At 43.7% G+C, this 27,206-nt stretch overlaps 2 protein-coding genes across 5 annotated transcripts; one reads left to right on the top strand and one right to left on the bottom strand.

Annotated features, from left to right (window-relative positions):
* Positions 1-46: 46 nt before the first annotated feature.
* RPS6KB1 (ribosomal protein S6 kinase B1) lies at positions 47-15,581 on the top strand. Of its 4 annotated transcripts, XM_071448144.1 has the most exons (15): positions 48-249; positions 3,392-3,441; positions 4,086-4,206; positions 5,120-5,188; positions 5,605-5,752; positions 6,374-6,431; positions 6,743-6,843; positions 7,700-7,790; positions 7,985-8,075; positions 8,392-8,499; positions 8,794-8,856; positions 9,599-9,676; positions 11,001-11,108; positions 11,649-11,761; positions 12,270-15,581. In XM_071448144.1, the coding sequence occupies exons 1-15, from the start codon at positions 178-180 to the stop codon at positions 12,505-12,507; spliced, it is 1,509 nt and encodes a 502-aa protein (XP_071304245.1). In that variant the 5' UTR covers positions 48-177; the 3' UTR covers positions 12,508-15,581. The 4 variants fall into 4 exon arrangements, 3 of the variants coding, with proteins under 3 accessions (XP_071304246.1, XP_071304247.1, XP_071304245.1); XM_071448145.1 differs by lacking the exons at positions 11,001-11,108; positions 11,649-11,761; positions 12,270-15,581 and adding an exon at positions 10,815-10,988 and having other exon boundaries at positions 47-249; XR_011682436.1 differs by lacking the exons at positions 9,599-9,676; positions 11,001-11,108; positions 11,649-11,761; positions 12,270-15,581 and having other exon boundaries at positions 47-249; positions 7,985-8,079; positions 8,794-8,857.
* Positions 15,582-17,258: 1,677 nt separating this feature from the next.
* Positions 17,259-26,064, bottom strand: RNFT1 (ring finger protein, transmembrane 1). The gene is made up of 9 exons (XM_071448147.1): positions 25,925-26,064; positions 23,917-24,297; positions 23,498-23,574; positions 22,060-22,160; positions 21,301-21,454; positions 19,736-19,894; positions 18,895-18,960; positions 18,358-18,459; positions 17,259-18,180 (listed from the first exon to the last, which is right to left on the bottom strand). Exons 2-9 carry the CDS (start codon positions 24,254-24,256, stop codon positions 18,046-18,048), a joined length of 1,134 nt encoding a protein of 377 aa, XP_071304248.1. The 5' UTR covers positions 24,257-24,297; positions 25,925-26,064; the 3' UTR covers positions 17,259-18,045.
* Positions 26,065-27,206: the final 1,142 nt, after the last annotated feature.

The raw sequence follows: 27,206 nt of genomic DNA, 5'->3' as shown, positions 1-27,206 counted from the left end.
CTCGGCCGAGCCGGGACGCGCGCTGCGCGTGCGCGGCGGGCGCGGGCGGGGCGGGGGCGCAGGCGCGCTGCGGCCGCGCAGCCGGTGATGGCGGCCGCGGCGGCGCTGCGGGGCGCGGGCCCATGAGGCGGCGCAGGCCCCGGGCACCCGGCGGAGCCAGCGAGGGGCGGCGGCGCCATGGCGGGAGTGTTCGACATCGACCTGGACCAGCCCGAGGAGGCGGGCTCGGACGAGGAGCTGGAGGAGGGGGTGAGAGCGGCAGCCGGGCCGGGGAGGGAGCGGGGGAGGCCGCGGGGCCTGAGAGAGGGAGGGAGGGCGCGGGAGGCGCCGCAGGGCCGGGCGGGGGCCGCGCTGGGGCGGCGGCGGGAGCGCGGCGAGGCCGCGGCTGGGGCCGGGCACAGCCCGAACCGCCCGCGCCGCCCCGGGACATCCGCGGCCGGAGCGCGCCGGGGCCGCGGGCAGCGCCGCAGCTCTCCCCGCCGAAGTTCGGTGTCGGGAGCGTGGCACAAGCTCCGCAGCGGGGTTGTTGTAATTATTCCTGTATTGTCACATGTCCGAACGTCAGTGCGGGAATGCCGATCTTTCTGGAGCCCTGTAAAGTCGCTGCTCTCGCGCCAAAATTAAAAGGCGAGGTTTGAAACGCTGCGTTAGGCGGGTCAGCGCTGCGCGCATCCCGTGCTCTCCGAGCAGCGCACCTGACAATAAATTGCAGTTTGCAGCTCGTGATGCTCATCTGGGTCCTGCCAAAGCCTTAGGGGGATTCTATTGCATCATCTCTGTTTATGTTTTTCTAGGTCTTGTGTTGCTTTTCGATCTTGTTTTGTGTATTAACCCTTTGCTGTTGCTCAAACTGCCAGTGCATCTATTTTCTGCTCTTTAAATACTAATGACAGTCTTGGAGTCTTTGAGATCATGGAACTATTTGGGTTGGAATGGACTTTAAAATCATTTGAGGCCATGGGCAGGGACATCTTTCCCTGTCCCAGGTGGCTCCAAGCCCTGTCCTTGGACACTTCCAGGGATGGGGCAACCACAGCCTCTCTGGGCACCCTGTGCTGGGGTCTCCCCACCCTCTCCGGGCGGAATTTCCCCCCAATATCTAATCTAAACCTCCCTGCTCTTGTAAAAAGTCCCTTCCATGTTTGCTGTAGATTCTCTCCAGGTACTTGCTTTGGGGAGATAAGCAGATATTCTGTTAGCCCCACTCCATGGAACCTGCAGAGACACTGTTTTGACAGCTGAAGGCTTGAAAGCTTCTCAGCCTGCAGGAGGAGAAGCTCTGTCTGTCACCTCAATAATCAATAAAACACTTGGCTTTGGAAAACGTTTCTTGCATCACCCTGTTAGTGCTGCCAAGAACAGGTTCTGATCGAGGTGGCCAGAAAGTTGAGTTTGGTCTCTCTTGTGTTCCTGTAGTCTCGGGGAACAATGAAACCATTGTGGATTTTAAAACCTTGCCACGACCGGCATCTCTATGGACTTTGGCAACCTTGATTGGTCTCAGGTGCCTTTTGGCAAACAGATAAAGGAGGGTGAGAATGGGCTTGAGACGAAAACAACCAAAGAGAAGGAAATGTAAGAGCAGGGAAGGAGGGGAACATCAGGAATGTGTGAGGGGCCAACATTCCAGTGGAGTTACCCCAGGGTGTGTGTCCTGCTCGGATCAGAGGGAGGATGCAGCCAGAGCAGGGCACATCGAGGGGCACACTCGGGACTGTGCTGTCAATTTTATGGTATTTCCCAAAAACTGTGAGTCCAGGAGGAGCCCAGACAGCTCAGCTGTGGCTTTGAGTAGGCACAGCTATCCTGGAAAATCTAAAGTGTTGTTTGAAAGGAGTTTCCTCAAAAGCCATGTGGTTGTTTACACTAATTATGATGGTGAAAAAAGCCTCAGCCTTAATTTAGGTGTTGGTAATTAAGGAAACAATGTATGGACTGAAGGACTGGTGGCTTCCCAGTGCCTTTCTTGGTGTTGTGAAATGAGAAGGAGCCCTGAAAAAATACCAGCATGGGATCTGAAGTGACTTTTGGTTAAATTAATACTGAGAATGAAACCCAAAGTTCACAGGAGCAAGAGCAGCACACGTGAACTCTGCCAGAGCCATTGGGTAACAGGAGTTGCTGCTCTGGGAACTGAGGGGTGTTTATTCTCTGGGTTGAATTTTTAAAAATTCATTAGCTGGCATCTGAGAGTGGGGTCAAGGGCAGCTTTGGTGGCTTTTGTTGTGAAACATGTCAATAAGCTGGATTTCTCTAATAAATGTCAACAGGAGGCCATGAGCTGGCAGCTCTCTGAGCTGGAAACAAACCTGATCTTTTGGACTCCTTCACTGCCTGTGGTGTTTGTAGGTGGATCCAAGAGTTAAATTCCCCTTTAGATCACCCAAAATAAACCAGCCTCTGTAAACTTTAACGTTGAAATGGTCTGGAAGCTGGTGAAACTTTCAAGTTTTCCTTGGTTAGTGTTTTCACGTGGATAATATTTTAAAATGCACTCCTTGGCTTGGGCTGATTTTTGCAGATCTCAGTGGTTTTCTTTCTCTTCTGCTTCTCTGAATTTCATAAGTCACTCAGTCTATGTAGATTCAGTCTGTAGGTCCCGGGCTGTTCAGCAGGAACTCGCAGTTGTTATTTTGTGTCCACACTTTCACAAATAAGAATGTGACAGTGCAGTCTGCAGCTCACTAGGAGCCTGCTCCTGACTTTCTATTTGCATTCATTCCAGCTGTCTGCTGCCTTTGCACTTTTGCAGAGCCAGTGAGAGGGAAGGGATCAGGTTAAAAATTCTTTGAGGGAAATATCTCTGTAGAATTCAACCCCACTCCTTAATGGTGACTGCTTCTGGTGCTGAAGTGCAGGAACTCCTTCAGTATTGATTATTGGTCAGAAAATGTGTTTCACATCAGAGTAAAGCTGAATTCTTTCATCACCATTGGGATTTCACTTACCAATGTAAAATATAAAACCCTCCCAATAGATTTTTAGTGCAGAGGAGTCCCAGTTAAATCTTTATTATTGATCTGATTTGCATAGTGCTGCAATAAGACTCAAAAATTTCTGTGTAAGAGGAATTTTAAAGAAAATTGCAGTACCTTAACATTTTTCAAGTTCACTTGGGGCTGTGAAATTGCACCTCTGATATTTGAGGGATTGAATAACAATGCAGCCAGGTGAGACAGGGGTTCCCTGTGTCACTGTTTGGACTGCAAATCTGGCACAGAATTTAGTAGATTTTTTTTATCTTCTGCTGATAATTTTTATTCCTGACCTATTTAATTATATAGAGATTTTGTCTTTTCCAACTTAAAAAAGTTGTAAACCACATCAGTGCATTTATTTTTAATACTTTCCTTTTTCTAATTCATCTTTCTTCTACCCTTCTCATCCCCAGGGTCAATTAAGTGAGAGCATGGACCATGGAGGAGTTGGCCAGTATGACCTGTAAGTTGCTGCTAGAAAATATTCTGTACCATTCATGCCCACCACAATAACTTCTAAATTTGTTACATTGTTAAGGTAAATAGAAAATTTTGTCATTCTGGTTCCATTTTAAGTTGTTTTTAGATGTTCCACTATTTCCTCACGTTAAAATTTGTCAATTGTATCTTGAAATAAAATAATAATAATAATAAAAAGAATTCTGGTGAAAGCTGCTCTTTGTCTTTTGATCCTTGTTTCTCCTAACAAATCTCTTGCCTTTGAATAATATTTGGATATAACAATATAAAGATATAATATGGATATAACTATATAATATGGATATAATGATATAAAGAAATATCTGAGTCGCTTTGAGGTTTCCATCCTCTAAACTTAATTCTGGTGTAATGCAGATAGATTGTGCATTAAATTGAAGGGGATGGAAGGAAATCTTGTTACTATAAATCCCCAGAATCTGCAGGCAGCCCTCTCAGTGCAGGGTGCATTTGCACACAATAAACAATAACAATAAACAATGATCCTGGTGCTGGGGGCCCTCCACATCTCTGCCACTGTTACTCAGACACTTCCCAGGGAGTCAATGCTTTCAGCTACTCACTGCTCAGTACCAGGTGGACTCACAGCCTTGTTCTGCTTTCCTGCAGTGGGATGGAACATTGTGAAAAGTTTGAGATTTCAGAGACCAGCGTGAACAGAGGCCCTGAGAAGATCCGGCCCGAGTGCTTCGAGCTGCTGCGCGTGCTGGGCAAGGGCGGCTACGGCAAGGTCAGGAGCCAGCGCTGAGTCCTGCCCCCTCAGTGCTCCCTTGCTCTGCTCTCATTCCCCCCTCTCTGAAAAGTCCATTCTGCCAGAGCTGGAACGGGGCAGAACCACCCCCAGCTGCCAGGGTGGGCACTGAGGTCCCTGGCAGGGCTGGAAGCAGCAGGGAAGGTCCCAGACTCATTCTGCATCCAGCCCCTGCCTTGTGCCTGCTGCTCTGGGGCTGATCTGCTCTCTCTGCCTTGTGCTTTCAAATTTGGGGCTGATCTGCTCTCTCTGCCTTGTGCCTCCTGCTCTGGGGCTGATCTGCTCTCTCTCTACCTTGTGCCTCCTGCTCTGGGGCTGATCTGCTCTCTCTCTACCTTGTGCCTCCTTCTCTGGGGCTGATCTGCTCTCTCTGCCTCGTGCCTCCTGCTCTGGGGCTGATCTGCTCTCTCTGCCTCGTGCCTCCTGCTCTGGGGCTGATCTGCTTTCTCTACCTTGTGCCTCCTGCTCTGGGGCTGATCTGCTCTCTCTGCCTTGTGCTTTCAAATTTGGGGCTGATCTGCTCTCTCTGCCTCGTGCCTGCTGCTCTGGGGCTGATCTGCTCTCTCTACCTTGTGCCTCCTACTTTGGGGGTGATCTCCTCTCTTTTTCTCTTGCCTTGTAGTTTGTGGGTTATCTCCTCTCTTTCTGCCTCTTACCTTTGTAATTTCTGGGTGATCTCCTCTCTCTGCCTCCTGCCTCATTGTTTGTGGGTGATCTCTTCTCTTTCTGCCTCTGCCTTGTAGTTTGTGGGTGATCTCCTCTCTCTCTCTCTCTCTCTCTCTCTCTCTCTCTCTCTCTCTCTCTCTCTCTCTGTTGCACAACTTTGCTTTTTTAGCTTGTGGCAGTTCATGCAGCTGAAATGTGTGTTTCCCATTGTGTTGCTGTTGTTTAGGTGTTTCAAGTACGAAAAGTAACTGGAGCAAACACCGGGAAAATATTTGCCATGAAAGTTCTTAAAAAGGTAACCTGAATTTCATTACTCTCTGAATCTTAAAAAAAAATAATCTATGCTTCCATTTTAGAATTATCTAGTTATTTAATATACCTAAAAATAAGTTCTAGGATATATACAGTTTTTTACTCAGATACAGTTGGAATTAAAATTAAACTTCAGATTTTTCTGTCTGGGTAGTTCTCAGCAGCCCATTTAAATAGGTCAGGAGGTCCTTTCAAGCTAAATTATTGTGTGATTCTATGAAATAAAGACTTAAATTTCTGTAAGAAACCTCTTATGTAGATATTGTGGTGAAATGTAATTTTTAATGCTGTTGCTAACTCCTATGTAGTGTTGTAATTTAATAAACTCAGAACTGAACTCAGTATAAAAGTCTGCCTTGTTTAGCATGTTCTGTGCTCACACATCCCTGCTTTTTACAGGCAATGATTGTAAGGAATGCCAAGGACACAGCTCACACAAAAGCAGAGAGGAATATACTGGAGGAAGTGAAACATCCCTTCATTGTAGACTTAATTTATGCCTTTCAGACTGGTGGAAAACTCTACCTCATCCTTGAGTATCTCAGTGGTCAGTAGATGACATTCTTTAACTCCTTCTTGGGGTCTTGCACAATCAGGAATTTGGGGTTCTTACCCTACAAGTAAAAAATTAATGATAGCTTGGTGTCTTAAACTGAAACAGGTTTCTATTAAAAATACATGGAAGAACATGAATGAACTTTTTCATTCATACAATAAAGAGGAATGAAACATAAAATAGTTGTTTTTCGTGAGAGTACAGGAAAGAAGGGGTTTTTAAGACTTTTCCTTCCACTGGATTTGTCATTTTTGTGTGTTCTGTGCAATCCTACAGTGACCTGAGGGTTTAGTCCTTGCAGGTTCTTTGTGACAGAAGAAAGTGTTACCTTTATTTCATGGTTAGGGAAACAGACACAGATTAGAAGCATTTTTTTCAAGCTGTACCTACAAAAAACAGCAACAGAAATGCTCTTGTTTTTAAAATGCTGATTTCTTCAGGCTGCTGGAATCCTGAGGGTAACAGAACAGTGGCTCAGTTGTTTTTTTGTGAAACAGCCTGTTGAACAGCAGGCAAAAATACCTGTTGCTTATAGTTTTCCTAGAAAATAGACTTTTGACTGACTTAAAATGATACTTTTAATTGAGTACAATCTATTTTTTCTCATGACAGGAGGAGAACTATTTATGCAGTTAGAGAGAGAAGGGATATTTATGGAAGACACAGCCTGGTAAGTGAAGCTATTTTTGTAAATTAATAGTTTGGGTTTTTTTCCAAGTGCTTAAACTATATTTAACTACTCATTCATTTTAGAGGGTAGTGAAAGAGCAGTTCAGAGGGTTTGGGGAGGGTGTACACGTGCTGCCCTCACCAGTTTGTGCTGGTGAAACTCCAGTCCTAAAACACAGGAGGGTCCATGCTGGCTGCTCAGTGAGGCTCTGTCCCTGGGGCTGTGATCAAGCTTTGGGTGTTGAAAACCCTGAAAGATTTGCTTAAGATGCTCTGCATGATTGAATAGGTCTGATTTTTGTTCTCTTTCAGCTTTTACTTGGCAGAAATCTCCATGGCACTGGGGCACTTGCATCAGAAAGGAATCATCTACCGGGATCTGAAGCCAGAGAATATCATGCTCAATCACCAAGGTAGAGCTGTGGGCTTGAGTCAGGCTGCCAGTGCTCTGAAAACAATCCTCCCAAGGTCACACACCTCACTTTTAGGTGAATCTCCTTAGGGCTGTACCACTCCTGGGAGAAGGGAAGAGCTGCCAGAGCTGATTGCCTCAAACAAACACAGCTTCCTTCCTTGCTTTAATGGGCCACAGCAGGCTCAGCTTCCATGGGCCAGGCATGTTCTGAGGGGTTGATTTGCCATTTCTGCACCTCTGGATTTTTTTTTTTTTCTTCTGTTGGATCATTGTGGAGTGGAACCTGTGACATTTTAGTCAATGGGGATGACTGATGGTAGCAAAGGCACTTTGGGTAGGATGCCAGATCATCTGTGGCAGCAGCTGACACTCCCCACTGACAGCACTTCCAGCTCCTGCTTGCACTGCTCCAGTGACTGTGGCACTGATTTGTCTGACAGTCTGCACCACCCAGAATTTCCATGGTTTCCTAAACAACATATTTACTTAGTCTGAGTCTTTGTACTGAATTATTCAGGGCACTGTACAGTTTGTTGAAGATGGTTCTGTGAATTTTGAAGCAGGCAGTAAAATTCAGTAACCTACTTTTTTAGCTAAATGATGCTCTCAAGTCTTTAAATACATTTGTCTGTATTTGACTAAGTTTTGGTAGTTTGTCAAGTGGCAGCACTTGGTTTTCTCTGTAAGTGTGATTACCTTGTTCTATTTTATAGCTGCATTGCTTTGTCAGACCATATGTGGAAGTAATTCAGAGTAATTACATATCCACGTTAAAAATTCCTAATTTTTCTCCATGTTACTTCTACAAATGGCAGAATTCTGACAAGTCTTAAATCTGATCTCTTTAATTTCAGGTCATGTAAAACTGACTGACTTCGGGTTATGTAAAGAATCCATTCACGATGGAACAGTCACACACACATTCTGTGGAACAATTGAATACATGTGAGCTGCACCATGAAATACAAAATATTGCTCTGCTCTGGGGGTAATGCCTGTGGTTTGCCTTTTTTAACTGTTCAGTCACTTAGGACAACTTTACTTTACTTGATAAATGGGGTTTTGTTTGAAAACTAGCAGTCACCATTTGTATTAATCTCATTAAAACACTTTCATATTTTTAATTTTTCTGCTTATAGGGCCCCTGAAATCTTGATGAGGAGTGGGCATAACCGTGCTGTGGACTGGTGGAGTTTGGGGGCATTAATGTATGACATGCTGACTGGAGCAGTAGGTGCACACTTATAATTGCATGGTTTTCCCTTTGTAGCTTTTCTGCTTCCCTGTACCCTAACTCAGCTGCATGTATTACATATATTATAGATATTATATATATTCCATAGATTGTATATATACACACTGCAAGTAAGAAAGAACCAAAACCCAGCTCTCCAGTTTGACCATAGACATGAGCTGCTTTTATCCAAACAGTGCCTATTTGCAGTAATTTTACCTGCTTTCTAAATGACTGAAGTGAGTTCTGCACACACACATTAAAGATCTGAACAAGTCCTGTTTTTCCTCCTTTTTCAATGGTGCTTTCCAGCCTCCTTTCACTGGGGAGAACAGAAAGAAAACAATTGACAAGATTCTCAAGTGTAAACTCAACTTGCCTCCCTACCTCACACAAGAAGCCAGAGATCTGCTTAAAAAGGTGAAATTTTAATGATTGTTAGTACTCCTTGTATGTAGAAAATAGAAATACAATGATACCACTGTGGCTGTTCAGTTCAAGCTTGATTTGTTACTGATTAAATCACTTTTTTGCTGAGTGGTACAGGAAGTGATTTCCCTTGAAAATACAACTGTTTTCAAGTGAATGCAGATTTTCCTGATCGTTCTGTATTCATTCTGTACAGTCCTCACTGAAGTGATGATTCATGGCAGAACTAGTCTGGTTATAACAGCATAACTAATTCTGCTTTTTTGGGTGTTATTTCTCATCAAGCTGCTAAAAAGAAATGCTGCCTCACGTCTAGGAGCTGGTCCTGGAGATGCTGGAGAAGTTCAGGTAACTGGAACTTAACTTGAGACTTCTTAAATGACCTCATTGAAAATAAACCAGCTTTGAAGGCACCTCAGGCAAGGAGAGTGTCTGTCTTGAGGGGTAATGGGCAGAAAGGCAGCCACATGTGACAGCTCATCCAAACCTGAAGTCTTTAAAGCTTAACAAAAGCAGCTGTCTGGCTATTTGATAATGTGAGATTTAGAGAATAACTTCTATATTCTTTAGCTGTGTCTTGCAGTAGATGTTTTCTAGCATTGCACAGTGCTAATTGTGCAGCCCTGGAAGGCTGAGGATGCTCTCAGCAGTCTGATGAGAACCTTGCCAACCCTGTATTAGTGCAGCTCCCTGAAGGGAAAAGTGTGGAATTCCAGCTTGGCTTTGTTTTTGTGGTGATCTTCACAAGTATTAGAGTCTTCCATATTTCACAGTTCTGCTACTTTGCCATTAATGCAGAGTTTTGTCGTGGTTTAGTTCTGAAGTTAGAATGTGCAGAGGTGTTTTGCATGTAAACTGGCTTTTTCTGACACTTCCAAGGAAGTGGGGACGTGTGGCTGACTTGGATCTGACTGATCTCAGTTCCCAGCTCTTCCAGCTTCTCCGAGGTAGTGCTGCAGGATATTCCACACTAGACCAAATGTGATTTTGGAAAGAACCACCCCAGAGCAAGGGTCTGGCTGGAAGCTGTTCGTGGTGGAGCTCTGTGCCCTGGGGGCAGGTGCTGACTGTGCTCTTGTCCCTGCTGCAGGCTCACGCCTTCTTCAGACACATCAACTGGGACGAGCTGCTGGCACGCAAGGTGGAGCCTCCTTTTAAACCCTTATTGGTACGTACTGGGAATACTGGGAGAGAGGTGTGCCCTGTGTGCCTTTAGCAAAGCTCTTAATAAAGCTGAGAAAGGTTCACTGTACAAACTGGAGTGCCACTGGTTCCTGGTGCTGGGGCTCTGTCACTCAGGGGACAGATTCACCCTCGGTTAAAGCTGGCAGATCTGATCTGGCACCTGATCTGCTTCAGTCTGGATTTCTCCTGCTTCTGACCTGTAGGTTAAACAGACCTGCAGGTGCACTTCACTCTGAGATCAGCTTCTAAACCCTCTGCAGTAAGTCAGCACTTAGTTTCAACTAGATAGAGTTGCTAAGCAAAAGTAAATGAAATCACCTAATTAAACATTTTCTGTGTTTGCTTATTAATCTTTACAATGCATCTCTTGTGCATTATGAGCAGGAGTTAGAGTTTACCTCAAACCAGTGATGGGATGAAGTTTTTATTATCCCATCCTGTATTTGGATGGTGTCTGTTTCTCCCTCTGGGTGCAATCAGCCCAGCAGCTGTGGGCATTGCCACCTCTGTAACTCCCAGCCACTAAAATTGTCACCTGAAACTGCCTTAAGCATCACTAATGTCAAGCATTCTACAGCATGGGGACTCCAGACCCTTTTCCCCTCAGAAAGACTCAAGATTGATATTTCCAAATATTTATCTGAAGGTGGTTTGGGGTTTTTCTGGTAGTAGCAATTTTATGGAAGTTTCTTGTATAAAGCAGATGGTTTTCCAACTTGTGCTCCCATGGTTGCATGCAGGCCTGCACAAGTGAATACCTGCTGCCTTTCCAGTGACACAGGGGAATAAAGAAGGGATTTTGGAATTACTGCTGTTCTTTGAGCAAATGAAACAATATTCCTCATAATCACTTACTCCAGAGCTGTCCTCTGTCCCTCAGACTATAAACACTTCTGTATTTGCAAAAATGGGACAAAACTATCTGGAGAGGCCTCCAAAAACTAAATAGTTGCAACTGTTCTATACTGGTTGTGACAAGGGCTAAACTTGCAAGAAACTGGCATTGTATTTCTAACAGTTTTTGTTTGTAATTTTAGATATTTTTTTTTAAGTCATCTTTTTAATTCGTGTTCCTTTTTGATCCATAATTTTTGCCCCTCCCCCTTGCCTTTATTTCTCAGTGTCAGTGCCCATAGTGACCTCCCAGTGGCAGCGACAGGATTCCGACACCACTCCAGGGTTTTCCTCCAGCAGAGCTCTGCCAAAAACCCATGGAATGAACTCCATCCAGAGGCTGCACTGCTCACCGCTGAGCCATTTGGTTGATATCTGTAATATAAACCCTTAATCATTTTGTTTTTGCAAAGCAATCTGAAGAGGATGTGAGCCAGTTTGATTCAAAGTTTACACGTCAGACACCTGTTGATAGCCCAGATGACTCAACTCTCAGTGAAAGTGCCAACCAGGTCTTTCTGGTGAGTGAGCAGTGCCTCTGCAGAGGGAGCTTTGGGAATGGGGCATTTCAGCTCAATCCATTCTATTGACTGCTAACACCTTGAAGCAAACTCTCATAACTGAACCCAAATCCTGGAACAGGTGGGAAGTGTTTGAAGGCTTTGGAAATACTTTGGTTATTGCTGACATTGTCTTTGTCCAGCAGCCAACAAACAGTGCTGCCCTTGTGGAATGTCAGCATTCTGATTCAGAGCTGCACTGTGAACCCTGCCCATGGCTGTGCTGTCACAGCCGTGCAGAGACAACAATGGCCAGTGCAGAGAGCAAAATTCATTCAATTGAGTGTGCCTGGGGGAATCTGGGATCTGAGGAGAAATAGCTGGGGTGTAGCAACTCCCTGCAGTGCCACTGTTTGCTTCAAGGAGTGAGTAAGGGTTCATCTGTCTACACTGACTCTTCTTTTTATAATTTTCCCGTAATAATCAGATTTTCCTAAGTGCCCAAACGATCCTGAATGCATCCTTGCCTGTGAGTTGCAGTGCCTTTTTCCTGTTTTGCAGGGTTTTACGTATGTGGCTCCATCTGTACTTGAAAGCGTAAAAGAGAAATTTTCTTTTGAACCAAAAATTCGATCACCTCGCAGATTCATAGGTAGCCCTAGGACACCTGTCAGGTACTTTTATCTTCTTTGTCTTTTTTTTTGGAATGCACTTTTTGACAAGTAGTTGAAGCAGAAATACAGAAATTTTGTAAAAATACAAAATACAGCCTTGCTTTTGAGTAAGCCCAGCACTTCCATTAGAAGTGACTCTGTTTTATAAACCACATCATTAAAGACAAATCTGTGGTGTTGGGCAGCACATGAAGTTCCAATTTGTTGCTTTTTAGTGCTGATACAGCCTCAGTGGTGACTTTGATACAGCTAAAACTGTTTCAGAACATCCCGAGCACTAAAGAACTGTGTTAGTACAGAAAATCCCTTCTGCTATCGCCTCGAAAGGAGAGAATTTTACAAGAGGCTGTGGTAGAAGCCAGACATGGGAATTTCCCAAACTCCTGGAAGTGGAAGGAAGAATTAGAATTGCTCCTCCATAGGAATTTGAGTGCAGTTTGCTGCAGAGCAAGGGAACCCCTTGGTGCTGTGTACGCGTCTCTGATTTTCTCTATTTCTTGTTTTAAAGCCCTGTCAAGTTTTCCCCTGGGGAATTCTGGGGAAGAGGCGCTTCTGCCGGCGCATCCACCACCCAGGCACCCGTGGAGTACCCGATGGAGACCAGTGGAATGGAGCAGATGGATGTGACCGTCTGTGGAGAGGCTTCGGCACCGCTTCCAATCCGGCAGCCAAACTCTGGGCCCTACAAGAAGCAGGCGTTCCCCATGATCTCCAAACGGCCGGAGCACCTGCGCATGAACCTATGACAGCCCCGCCCGAGGGCCCTGCCAGGTGCACACCACAACGGACAGGAGCCCCCCAAGCTGAAATCTGAGGGCTTGTTGGGTTTACTTTTAAAAAGTGACAGTATCAAAGAATCGGTCATTGCACAGAGAGACTTGGAAAGCAAAGAAAAACGGATTTTTTTTTTTTTCCTGTCAATCAATGGTGCATAAAAAAAACAAACAAACTTTAGCAAATGGTATTGCAGAACTCTAGGCACATCATCTTACTGATTCCAGTGACATCTTCTCACCTTATCAAGGATCTTTCAGCTTGAGAGCTTGAAACTGACAGTATTAAGGGGCAGGATGTTGCTTCAGAATCACTGGTGTAGTCGTGAATGTGTCGAGGAGGGTTGGCCCTTTCACTAGGCAGAGTTTGGAATGCCTGCAGGCTTGCAGCTGAGGGGTAATTAGCATGCAAGCCTCGTTAAGCGGTTTCCTACAATGGGGTGGAATCAAAGAGGAAAGCTAAACTTAATTGGTGTTTCACATTCAAAACATAATGAGTTTTTTTTATATATATATATAAAAAAAATATATATTTTTCAAATAGATTTTTTGATTCAGCTCATTATGGAAAGTATCCCAAAATGAAAAAGGCAAACTGAATTGGTTGCTGTGAAGAAAGTTCAAGGCTCTAGTTCTGATTCTCCTCCTCCTCCTCATGAACCAACCAATCAATAAGGGAATCAGTCACTGACCAGCCTGGCAGTGTGGGCTGGGAGAGAACTGCTTCCCTGCTTCCCCAGCTGAAATCCCCGTTTGTTCCTGCACAGACAAATGGATTTAATCAAACAGCAGTGCTGCTATGTTCTAGGCTTAACTGGAAGCCATGGGCTCACACACGTCCTGCTTATTTCATGCCTGTCCTCAGCAGACATTTCACTGGGAAACATCACTTTGGTACAGCTGGGCACAGCTTGCAGCTCAGATTCTTACCCACAGAGAGATCAACAGTGAGCAGAACACAAGGTCAGTAGAAATCTCTAGGAAGTACCACAGGAAACACAGACAAATCCTCCAGAGTATAAGGAAATCAAATATTTTTGTAACCAGTGGGTAAGAATTTGAGGATTTTTAAAATTATTATTATTATTATTATTAATGAAATTTTGCTTATGGTAGTTTCCTGCCATTATACATTTCTAAATTTATCAACATTTTTTTTCTATGCTGGGGCAATAAATTTGCTGATTGTATGAGAAAAGCGTTCAATGGCCTTTCAGTGAATGTCTTCCACAGTGGGTCAGAACTTTAGCAAAAACTTTAATTTAGCAAACATGTTCTTAAGGACACTATTTATGTTTTTAAAATTGTCACGATCTGTACAACTGACTTACAGGTACAAAGAATAAAATAAAAAGGTAAAACTTTACCTTACTTTAAATACTTCCTGCCTTAAAGAGAAAGCATTTCCATGACATAGCTGGTGAAAGGGTTAAAATCTGCAGAGCTTTACCTAGGTTAGAGTGTGGGTGCTGTGTGCGTGTGTGTGGAGATGATCATGCAGCTGCATACAAGTCCTGTCACTTTTTGCCTGCCACACGTTGCATTATCTTTTAGTCAAACTGTGCAAAGTCTACTTCTGGTGTTTCACAACAGTAGGGGTTTTTTTATTCTAGATTCTGCTTACTCTGTGGATACTGAATCTTTTTGAGCCATAGGATCCAAGCCATAAACTCTCTGTAAGCATTGAATCCAATCCCAGTGCTCTCTGCTGAAATCAGCAGGGCAGAAGGATTCAGAGATACCTTGATGCTATCAAAGAACCAACACATAAAAATGGTTATGATTGAGAAAAAATGAGGTGGTTTTTTCTTTTAACTTCCTGATAAGCCTTTTGTTGAAAAAGATTAAGGTTTTTTTTAGTTTTAGCAGGAAAATCAAGTTACCTTACAGTGACATACTGGAGGGTTGCCATTGTTCAGTTGGTGACGTGGCCACGGGTGATTTGGTGGAACCAAACTCCAGGAGTGTTTGCACTGGGCCTATCTGCAAACACACAGCACCTGGACCTTCTGACATTCACTGAGGATGAAGGAACTTGGTTTAAAAACAACAACAAAAGAACTTTTTAGAGGCAGATCTCTCCTGGTCCTAGTTACAGCTAACAGTTGCTTTTTGCTTGGCTGGACAGAATTGTCCAGTGGAATTGGTTTCATGGCTGGCAAGAATGGCAAGAGTTGTTTGTCTGAGTTCACTGAGCAATCACAAACCCAACCCATTGGTTTTCCAAGGAAATTCCGTGTACTGTCAATGTTTCAGCCCCTAATTGTAAATTGAATTCCCTACCATAACTGTGAAACTTTGGGAGTGTGACTCAGACAGCAAGCACACACTATGCAATATGGTTTATCCTGTATTTATTTGTAAAAATATCAGACATAGATCCTCTATATATATATATAATAGTGTCAAAATTACTAGTTGTGAACTAAGGGGAGTGGAGTTCTAGCTCCTGTCTGGCTATTTCAGATAAGTGCAGAATGCATTGAATATTGGAGAGCTTAACAAGTGCTTTCTTTTGTTCATTTAAAAATGTCTTAAATTTTTCATTAGAGTATAGAATCTTATTTTTTTTATTTTGTACAAGCTGCGCTTTTTTAATTATAATCACTGAAAAATTCACTATAATTTGATTTTATAGGATTTTTGTAGCATTACAAAAATATAGTAAAACTGAGGTTAATACCTGTTGTGGCTAACCATATAAAAGTATTAAATCTTAAACTTGAACAAAAGTCATATTTTTTTTTACTAGATGTTAAATAGGGAAATATTTTGTTCTGCAGGTCATTACCAGAAAAGGTTTCTAGGTCAGCTGTGTTACCAGCAGTTTTTCTTTTTCCCATTTGATGCAGAAACTATTCTGGTAGAAGATATTCAGAATTCCAACATTTTTCTCTGTGGGAGTGATGCATACATCTGACGCCATTCGTGTACTAAATTGTAATTTTGGGAATGCTGGAATAATTCCTACCAAGACTGTCTTAATTGTGCCATCTGACATTTGAATGTCATCCTGGTATTAGCTCATAATAAAAGATAAAAATCAACGAGTCAATTGTTCTTTTGAATATCCCTTTTTTTCCTTGCTGTGCTGTTTAAAGCTGAACTGCTGGAGAACATTGATATTTGAGTCCACTCTGAGTGTACACTTGAAGGTGATTTTGGGTCTGTTCTCTTTTCAGTGTTAACTCCCCTCCTGCTCTCAGTGTTAATCACAAAGTGCATCAAGCACAGAGGCTGTTGTGGTTTTAGGGCAGATCTTTGGGCTTTGGTTTATTTCAATTCTGTCTCTACAGCAGGCTTGCTGCTGTTCCATTTTCCCAGTTCAGTTTATCCAAAGGAGAAATCCTTAAGAACAAAGCAAATTACCTGAATGTTTTTCCTGCAAATCCTTGTGTGCAGGTGCCATGTATGAACTCCTCCAGTTGCTCTTTTCTAGGCTAAATCCATCTGTAGCTGTCTGCAGGAACACCCTGAGCTGCCTTAGCAGAAACAAAGGTAATCCCTGCCCTGGTTTCCATCTCTCACAGTTTCCTGCAGCTCAATATCCTCAAGAGCTACATGAGGTGGATGTGAATAGCAACTAAATGCAAATTTCAAGATATGGTAATCCAAGTGACCCATTTGTTTTTATTTTAGGAAGTAGGTGGGCCCTAAGTATAAGAGGAGATGTAAATCATTGTCCTTGCTGAGAGCTCTGATGGGAAATGGAGCAGGAATTCCCTCAGAAACAGAGACCCAGGAGAGGCTCCTGCTGCTGCTTCCCCTGGGCTCTGAGCTCCTAGAAAGTGGCTCTTGGTTGTCATTTATTTATCACCCTGTGTGTCCCTGCAGGCTCAGAGCTGCTGGCCTGGATCAGGAGGAGCCCATGGATCACTGAGGATGCAATTCCAGATGTCAGGTACTCCCTTTTCCCCTGTCTCTAACTAAGATGAGAATGATTTGTTTGATTGATGAAGTGCAAATCTGAACCAGTTGACCAACATCTCTTTTTTTATTCTTGTTTTTTTTAATAAAACATTTTGTTAATATTATTGGGTTTGGATAGAAACATCAACAGAAAGAGAGAAAGAACAGAAATTGCTCCCTGGCCCCTGTTTCTGACCTATCTCCACACTTCCTGCAGTTGTTCCTACAGTGCTGGAGACAAAGACCAAAGAATCAGGGTTGATTTCAAGCACCAACACTTTGCTGTGTTCCATAAAATAACCTTGGTGAGCTTTACAGGCCAGATGTAATTATATTTCTTAGTTTGAATCTTCCATATCATTAGATTTTTATTCTGAATGCTGGATTCTGCCCTTGGAGCTGCACCTTTGGGGTATTCAAGTGAGTGTTTCACTTTCTAATTGTTTTTCCTGAATTTCCAAGCTTTCTAAATGTCCTCAGGCAAGAGAAGCTGAGTTAATGGTAACTAAATGTAACTTTCCTGTAACAATCATTTGAGTTATGTTTTCAGTCTGATCTGAATAGCAAAGTGAAAAAAGAAAATCAGGGAAGAAAGTGAGGTTACACAGAAGTTAGTGGTAGAAATAACATAAAAAATCATGAATAAATTGTAGAAATAACATAAAAAATCATGAATAAATTGTAACATTTAAAGGGTTTTTGTTTTCTTCAACCAGAAAAATCCACCTGGCAGTGAGCAGCTGTTATGTGCTTAGATGAGTTAATACCAAAACAATAAGGAATCTTCTTCCTTTATTCAACATGCACCAAACAAATCGATTCAAATGCATTTATTCTCTCTGATTTTTATGCAAGCTACAAATTGCAAATAGAGTATAAAATAGATTCTCCCCTGTAAGAAAATCTGGCTCCTATTATGACAAAAATATAGTATTAAAGATTTCTTTTAAAAATACCAGCTTTATAAAATGCTAAGTAAAAAACTAACATCAGTGGTTGGTTTAAAGCCAAAAGATTAAGCCAAGGATCCATTAGAAGCCTACAAGAACCTAAAAGGGAAATATCTTATTCTTGTGCTTATCTACAGGTGCAGTGAGAAATAGTTGCTGTTCCAGGTGCATTAAAAAGCTCATTTCTCCCATTTACTGGGCAAGCATTAAAGATCTTTAATGCCAGGAGTCACAAGCAGTCTAATTCTCACTGCAGTCCAGAGGATGAAATTTGCTCATAATCTTAATAAAATCAGTAGGTTGGCCTTTTGGCTTGAGTTGTGTTAGAAGGATGAATGCAGTTTAGTACAGTCTGGAACCCTACAGAACTTCTAAAAGAAAATGTTGAATTAAGAGGTAATGCAGCACATTTCAAAGATTTGACTGTTTCCTGTGAGAGTCACAAGAGAAGCAATGCTGGCTTTTTCTGCATTCATTCTGAAAAGTTTTCTCTACTTAGAAAAGGTCAAGTTGCCATTTTCTGCACTGTTTTAAATACATGGTATGTGGAATTTGGAAACTCCTTCCTTGTGCCACCTACAGTTTAATGTGCAGTAAACTGAAAAACCTTAACATGAACAAACAAACTGGAACCCAAACTGTTTGACAAGCTTTAGAAAATCTGGAGATGCATAGATGTGGCTCCATCCTTCCACTTGTTAACATGGTCTGAAATAACAGTTCTGCAGAGTGGACAGGTTTTTTCTCTATTAAACCATAAAGAGATGCATTCTTCACAAAATATGTGCTGGAATGAAAAGAATGACAACTTAGAGCTTCTAAGCTCTTCCATTTATATTATTTGTACAGTGATTTTTAAAAATAATCATCAAACATACACTCATCTGATTGTATGTTGTCTTGTGTAACAGTATTTTAAAATATTCTTTAATTAAAAAAAAAAAATTGGGATTATGTGCATTACCTGACAGATCAGCAGAATAGGCTTCTGAAATTCAGCTTGGCAAATGGAACAAATATCATCAGATTCAGAGCACTGTCTCTTGCTGGCTGGCACCCCATAGTGCTGCAAAACAAAGCATTTGCAGCAAGTTTGAATTTTGAGGGGGATGAAAAAGCCCCACCCAAATACCAGGACAGAAAGGAATTTGGAATAAGGGCTGCTATATCAGGGAAACTTAAATCCCTAATCTATAGGAACACAGCTAATTTCTAAAGTAGAAGCAGGACAAAAAGGATTATTTCACATTCTTTTATCTGAAGGGATGTGCAGGTTTTTTTGTGGGTGATTTTGTTGTTCAGGTGACACCACCATCATTCAGTCAAGGAACTCCGAAATGGGAGAATGAGTATACAGGGGTTCATTTAAAATGCAGTTGTTTATTGCTAAATAAACAGATTTAGCAAATCCCAATACAAAGGAATGGGAATGAGGAATTTCCAGAGGGATTTTCATGTGAATTGGGGCTATGGTTTTGTCAGAAGAGAATTCAGTACTCACTGGGCGTGTGAAAAATATCCGTAAGACCTGCCTGAAGTTTCTCCATTGTCCAAAAAAGCTCAAAAGCTGAAATGGGAAAGAAAACTTGAGTTATGCTTCGTGTTGTTTTCACTGTGAACTAAAAAGCTCCCAAGCTTTTGCTTCCAGCACTGCAAGTCTCACTGCAGGCTGGGTGTTGGAATCACATAAGCACAGCAATCGTTCAGCCTGACCCTATTTTAAATGTTTGAAATGTGACCAAATGCAGAATTTAGGCTGAAGTTTTTCCTAGTGGGGGTCTGGTTGTTAAGAGTGTTGAGGTTCTGAAATGAAGCATTGGAGTGCAAATGCATCAGCATTATTATCATCCTTGCAATGGTCTTTAGTCCTGGAATTAAGGTACCAGGGCACGAGGAAGTGTTGGCCATTCTGAAAGCCAAACTGGTTACACTGGGGCAGATGGGCTCTTGGAGAAGCAGAGGCAGCAGGAAGATGTTAACTTGTCACACAGCATACCACACTAGTTACAGGACACAGCAGAGAAAGTTCAGTTGCCTGGAAAATGGTGACTCTTTAGCTGTAATTTTATCTTTATTTTTGCAAGTTCTGTGTCTGATGTGAGGGGACCCATGAGGGTTATGTCCTTTGCTTTGAAATCCCAATCCAGTGCTGGACAAAGATGATTTTCAGTCCTGAGCCAGTTCTCCTGGAAGGCTGCAGCAAAGTGCAGCACCTTGGCACTGAGCTCAGAGGGGCACATTCAGGAATGTGTCGTGTCTGTAACCTTCCACTGATTATTCCTGCAGAAAACCACGTCAAGAACTCCACATAAAACCTGAGAAGAGCCCAAAGCTTTGCATACCTTGAGGATGAGGTAGAGGAGGCCCAGCAGAATGCCAAGGGTCCATCCCAGGGCAGTGTCCAGCTCCCCATGGGCCATGAGGTAACGGCACCACACTGGTATGGGGACAAACATACGGTAATACTGGCAGAGCTCCTCTAACAGCATGTACCAGTAGCCCTGAGCAAGACATGCAAAGGAACAGCTCAAGATTTAAAACTCCCAGGATTTGCAAAATACACAGAAAAGATGCATTGTTATTCTTTGGAGTAGCTTCTTCTCTTAATGGATCAGTTAAATGTGAAGCACAGGAAAAGAGATCAGAGGATGAGTCTCACAACTGTCCAAGTCACAGCAACAGAATTGATTGCTGGACTGCAGAAAATCAAATTATAGGCTGAACTGGGATGGCTTGGCAGGTGCCTACCTACTTAACAAGGCTGTCAGACTTAATTTCATAAGCATTAAAAAAAGTAAAGTTACATGAAAAAGGAGAATGACCCAAATTGTTCACAGCCAGAGTTGTGTCCTGCACTCAGGGTTTAAAAGTGACAAGAAGGTTCATTACATGTACACTGTGTGTGTACATGTATAATAAATATTTAGCTTAACTTTTAAGGAAATAAAGTAAGTTTTTCTTCAAATTGTATTTGTAACTCTTTCTATAATGTAAACTGGATAATGCCACAATTTGCTGCTCTTGACCAGATTCCTTCTTTAATTTAGCCATAGTTGGTGTAATGGATTTCTCAGTAAATTTTTTGCATGTTACATCACTGTAGGAAAAAAAAAAAAGAGATCTTGATTATAAATCAGTATTTAGAGAAGGCAGTTGTACCTCAGAAGAACTTGTTCTGGTACATTATAAGAGATAAAAAATGTCCCAAAACACCCTGTTCAAATGCTACCACATCAAACTGTACTTGCTAATTTATTTTTTCTGAACCAGCACTAGTAATTGCAATTTTAAGATAAAATGTAATTGGTTTTGCCTGCCTCACCTCGGGGAGCAGATAAAAATAAAAAATAAATACACCACCAGTGAGTGTAAGCTTCTGAGAAAATTATTAAACCTCACTGATTTGAGAAATTAAGCTATGCATCAAATTCCTTGATCTGCCACAAATATTCCTGAAGTTTATTAACAACAAAGAAAATTCAGGATTATTTTTGAAGAGACAGAAAAAACCAGCTGTATGCATGTGCAGATCTTAAAATCTTGACAGTTCTTGTTGAACATGTGCAAAATTTGCTGTGCTCCAGCTGCTGCAGGCCAACTGCCTGTGTACACATTCCTGCAGAGCAGAAAATAAAGGGTTTGCTTCAACCCCCAACTTGGAGACAGAAATAAACCCATTTATCCCATGATATAATACAAGCAATTGTTTCTGATCTGACTGAAAACCTTTTTTAGCACCAAGCAGAGAAGAACATGAAATCCACAGGGTTTTCTTGCCCACGGTGTAGTGGTGGATTATATACAGACATTTAATGAAAGATTTTTCTCTGGGTAGAATTTAATAATTAGTTACTTTTACCATAAGAGAATCTTCACAAGGAATCCAAACTACAGCTTGTTTCCTTACCTTGGATTTAAAGGACATGATAAAAGAAGGCACCAGGAGAACAAAGCACTTCAAGCCCATGAAGAGGAATTTCAGAATAAAGTCTGTGACTCCCACAATCCAAAGCACCTCCCAAAAGTTCATAAAATCCACAGTGGGGCTTAAGAAGATTAAGCTACAAAAAGAAGTATCAGAAGTTACTGGAGCACCCTATTTACAGGAAACTGTAACCTGAGATTATCACAGCAGGTTTAATTAAAAAAGGAAACCTGGTTTACACCAAGGGGGAACATTTGCTAAGAAAATGAACTGCTGATTGTAAATGGATCACTGAGGATCTCTGACAAGTTTTCCATCCTGGAACCTTCTTTGCTGGAACTTCCTCACAGCCCCATCCTGCAGAGCTCAGTTTGCTGTCTCAGTTTGGCATTGAGCCTTTGATTTCCAGCCAGGGCTGCAGCTACAGAATGGTCAAGGGGGAAAATCAAATGGAGTCATGAACTGCACAGAGCCCCAGGATGCCACATTTGGTATTCCCAAGGGTCAGAGCTGGCAGTCAAAGGCAGGAATGTTCTCTGGGCTACAGTCATGCCATTAAATCAAGTATGGAGTCTAGGAAATTCCAGCATACTGTTTTTAAGGACAGCACCTGTCAAATTTGGCAGAAGGGGAGGAATGGAGATTAAAGTGAAAGGCAAACCAATGGCACAATTAAAGCAAAACAGCAGATAGTTAATGTCTGGGTGATTTATGGTGGGGTAGAGGTGTTTGTGCACTCACCTGTGATGCAGGGACTGAGAGTGGAAGGTGTAATACAAGAGCAGGGATGAGCCACTCAGGTAGAGCAGTAGCCACGTGCACTGCAGCCTGGAGCACCGTTCCTGCAAGGGGATGGATTGCACAGACACATGGCAGCCCTTGCCTCAGAACTGTGCTGGGATCCCTCCCAGACACCAGCTCTACCACAGGACACCACTATCCTACACCAGCTCTACCACAGGACACCATCCTACACCAGCTCTACCACAGGACACCACTATCCTACACCAGCTCTACCACAGGACACCACTATCCTACACCAGCTGTACCAGAGGACACCACTATCCTACACCAGCTCTACCAGAGGACACCATCCTACACCAGCTCTACCAGAGGACACCACTATCCTACACCAGCTGTACCAGAGGACACCACTATCCTACACCAGCTCTACCAGAGGACACCATCCTACACCAGCTCTACCAGAGGACACCACTATCCTACACCAGCTCTACCAGAGGACACCACTATCCTACACCAGCTCTACCAGAGGACACCATCCTACACCAGCTCTACCAGAGGACACCACTATCCTACACCAGCTCTACCAGAGGACACCATCCTACACCAGCTCTACCAGAGGACACCACTATCCTACACCAGCTCTACCAGAGGACACCACTATCCTACACCAGCTCTACCAGAGGACACCATCCTACACCAGCTCTACCAGAGGACACCATCCTACACCAGCTCTACCACAGGACACCATCCTACACCAGCTCTACCACAGGACACCATCCTACACCAGCTCTACCAGAGGACACCACCATCCTACACCAGCTGTACCAGAGGACACCATCCTACACCAGCTCTACCAGAGGGCACCATCCTACACCAGCTGTACCAGAGGACACCATCCTACACCAGCTCTACCACAGGACACCATCCTACACCAGCTCTACCAGAGGACACCATCCTAGGGGGTTTAGACCCCATAAAACACAAGACCTCCATGGAAAGGTAAAGCAGTAATTTTAGTATTTTCAACCTACCAATTTCTAGGTGTACAAAGGTTTTTTTCTAAAGAGGACCAAAACCCACCCCCCACTCTGAAGAAAGAGCAGGTTTCCTTTTGGGAGTGAACACAGAGCTGAAGATTTAAACTGTCAGCTGCTATTGCATCCCACAAATTGAGTTAAGAAGGTAATCCATAACTTACAAAAAGTGATTTCAATAGTCAAAGTCAGAGGGGGAAAAAACACCCCCTTGAACTCTGGAAACCTTGTTATCTGAGAACTTCCCCCGTACAGAAGCATTAAGACTTTACTTCTATCTTGGTAGCTAATATTATTAAGTAAATAAAACATCATGTCTGTTCAAATTTCTTTCAAAAATGGATTAACTTGTTAAAGTCTTGCTTAACTTAAAGAATTTTGTTGCATAGAGTGATACTTACTCTGAGAAAAACCTGATTTACTATGCTTTTGTTTGCATATGCATAAGTTGTTAGCAGCCCAATTCCAAGAGAAATGCCTATTAGGAAAATAGGATCAGTTATAAACATGAAAAGGAAAAAAAAAAAATCACTGAACTGGGTTAAAAAGCAGCCACTTCTAATATGTCTTTGTAATTAGAATTAATAGCTCAGACTCTCAAGCCAGGATAATTAAGCACATTGTACATATGCCAGCAAAGGAAACAGAAGCCACTGAAATGTAGTTTAGTAAATCTCTCTTTCTGATGAATAAAGCAAATAAAAATAAAGCTAAAAATAAATCGAATTACATTCCAGGCAGGGCTATTAGTACATTTCTTGGCCGGGGAGGGGAGGGGAGGAGGGTCTGCTCCCTCGGAGCCCGTTTGCTTCTACTCTACCAGTGCTGTGCTGCACGAGGAGTTTGACGCCGAGGATGAGGAGGTAGGGCAGGCTCCTGTGCAGCCACTGCAGGAGGCAGCGCAGCTCGGCCAGGGAGCTCCCGCCCTGCTCCTCGGGCTCCGCAGCCGCATCCTCGGGCGCGGCTGCCTCGCCGTGGCCGCGGCTCTGCGAGCCCCGGGAGCTCGGGCTTTCCCTGGATTCCGCGGCGCCGGAGCCCAGCTGGATGCGCACATCCCCGGGGCAGGGGCTCTCCGCAGGCAGCCTGGCCGAGGAACAGGAGCAGGAGGAGTCACCACCGCTGCCCTGGATGCTGTGGAGATGGGCACAGGCGGGGTGCATGGTGGGGGCTGCTCCACGGGGCTCTTTCTGATGCGTGTCTCCTAGAGCGGGAAATAAACAGTTGAAAGAAAGAGAGAAATAGTTCAGGAAAATAAAAATCCAATAGGTTGTGCAAGATTCTCTGAGATCCTGCCCGAGTTTGTTGCCTGAGATCTTGCCCTCTCCACAGCTCACACCCCCTCTCCTGTGTCCCAAATTCAAATTATTTCCTTCCCTCCATGTGCAGATTTTCCTGGCTGCCTTAGGAACAGCTAAAAGTGAGAATCAGAACTGGACAGGAGACCGGCACTGGCTTGTACGGGAGAGATCTTGGAAGTGCTGCATAATTTCACAAAAATAGCAGCAGCAGTGGGCCAGAGAAGGAGCAAACACTGATGGGAAGGAAGCAGGGAGGACATTTCCATGCATCCATTAATTGGTGAGCGCTGGCTCGGACACGTCCAGTCAAAAGCCAGTGCACGCTCAAAACTGAGGGCCATTATGAGATTAATGAGATTATCCTGTCTGGGGAAGGGAGCAGAACCAGGTTAGGCCATTTTCTAAAGCATTTAAAAGAGTGAAAAATGAAATGCAGCCAAATGAGGGCTGATTTATCTTTCCTTTGGCATCTTTTGGGCACCTTTTCGCTTCTCTGTGAGTCTTTACTCGGATCAAATAGGGTTAAATCAACTTCTCTGGACTGGTGTGACATCAGAGTAATGATTTTGGAGAATGCCTCGAAGCTGAATTTGACACAATCCTTGTCACTATGGAGTAATATTGAAACACCGAGAATTTTGATATAATCATTTTCCTACTGTTCAAACTCTTATGGATTCCTCTTTGAAATTTCTTTTTTTCACAGCTAGGTTCACTGGGGATACAGAAACAAAGTTCTGGATGCATTTGCACAAACCTCAAATTCTTTCGCCTTTAAAAAGAAGGTAACACTTAAGAGTAGAACCACTTTAACACATGAATATGAGAACTTACTAATATTTACAAGTGCTGTTCCTCCTACTACTATTTTTGTTTTGTTGGCCAAAGATGACATCATACCCCAAAACAACCTAAATTCTCGTTCTGTATTTTTTTGCACACGAATAAAACCGATGAAGTGGAGATGGTAATGACTAGTGAACAGTGTTACAGTGTTACTCAGCGATGCTTTTACAGGAAGGAGTAAAAAAGATAATTCATTTGCCCTGATGGTGTTTTGGGTCTGGGTTCCGCAAGAACTGACAGCTCAGTGCTCAAAAAGCCGGAGCTGCAGGATCGCACCGCCCCTGGCACAAACTTTCAAATCACCGAGTTATTAAATGGGATTGCAGAGAAGACTCCCGCACGCACCCAGATTTCGTTCTCCCCCCTAAAAAATAACTAAAATAAGGCTCTTGAGAAAGGGCCCTTGGAGCATTCCCCGTCTCCCGGGGCCGCCGCTCCCCCCGCGCTCCGGGAGCTGCCCCCGCACCTCACCGGGACCCCTGGGAGGGTTCGAACCGCCCGGAGCTCCTCAGGAGGGCTCATCCCGGGAACCCCTCGGGTGGGTTTGAACCGCCGGGACCCCCGCACAGGGAAGGGAAGGGAAGGAAAGGGTGACCCCAGAGCCGCGTCCCCGTGTCCCCCTCCCTGCCCCGCGCCGTGAGGGGACGCGGCGGGCGGCCCCTTCCTCCCTTCCCCTCATGGTACCTCATGGGGCGCCCGGCGCCTCCCGCCCGCCGCCCGCCGCCATCGCCGGGGCCGAGGGGGTGGGAGAGGGCGCGGCGGGGGGAGGAAGAGGAGGAGCCGTGAGGGGAGGAGAAGGAGGAAGGAGAGGAGTGAGGAGGAGGAGGAAGGCTGCGAGCTGGGCGTAGCTCTGGCAACGTCGCGGCCTTGGCCCCGCCATGGCCCGTGAGGAGGGCGCGCCTCCCCTCAGCCTCAACCCCGCCAAAACGAGGGGGAGGGTCCTGTTGCTGTTTATTGAAAGCCTCAATTAAAATTAATCTGGGAGGGCAATAATAAGGAAGGAAATGAAGGGATGGATATAAAAGTAGATGTGTACTGCGGTGTCATTACTTGTCGGTGGCGATTAAGGGAGTCCTGCTGTCTGGAAATTGGCTTTGCCTCCCAGGAAACCTGAGGAAAGCGCTGCCCTAGTTAATGCTGCTGTAGCTCTTGGGAGAGGCTTGGAATGAGACAGATACAGGTTTTCTTTTGAAATATGCTCTTGAATAAATTAGTTTGCGTCCAGAAATGGCATCTGTTTTCCCTGGCTCAGATATTTTTTCTAGAAAAAGTGTTTAGGTATGCAGCTCACACGGAAAGTGGGACTAATATCTAAGCAGCTTTGAAAATCGGTGCTGTGTTGTTTTGAGTTAGGACAGAAATGCTGGTTTAATTCCAAAGTTTGACTACAGCAATGCTGTGGGGTCAGTAACCCCTGGAGAGGGAAAGGATGGGCCCTTAGATGTAGATGTTATGAAGTGGAAAACGAAGTGTTTGGAAGAGTTAAGTGGCCTGGTTTTCAGTGACACCATCTAACAACAAAGCTTCTCTTTTCTTTTCAATGAAGTAGCCGAAAACACTGGCTGCGTCTCTGTGCTTCTTGGAGGTAGGTTTTGAGGAGGCAATTTGGTCTGCTTTTATGATGTTTTTGGAAACTGTGCCTAGAATTTCCCGACTGGAAAGTTCAGGTCACATATCCTCTGTGTTTTGCTCAGGCTGTGGCTGATGGATTGGAAGAAACCTGGGCTGGTTATTACAAATATACTTTAAGTATTAAACATATTCCTGTTCTTGTAGGCCCTCTGAAGTCAGAAGACCTTTCTCATTTGTGTAATTTTTCTTTCTAATTATCTCAATACTGCTCAGTAGCAGCACCGATGCAGATTTCAGATGCCTGGCAGGAAACACTCAAAAAATGTTATGGCCATGTCCCCATCCTTCCAAGGATAACACAAACCTGTTGTGTTTGGCTTCTGCTGTGCCATAT

This window comes from Agelaius tricolor, unplaced genomic scaffold (genome assembly GCF_023055355.1).
Source record: "Agelaius tricolor isolate 1412-34295 unplaced genomic scaffold, bAgeTri1.0.p SCAF_25, whole genome shotgun sequence".
NCBI lineage: Eukaryota > Metazoa > Chordata > Aves > Passeriformes > Icteridae > Agelaius > Agelaius tricolor.
The sequence above is the reverse complement of the archived record's forward strand: the minus strand, read 5'-3'. Positions and strand labels throughout refer to the sequence as shown.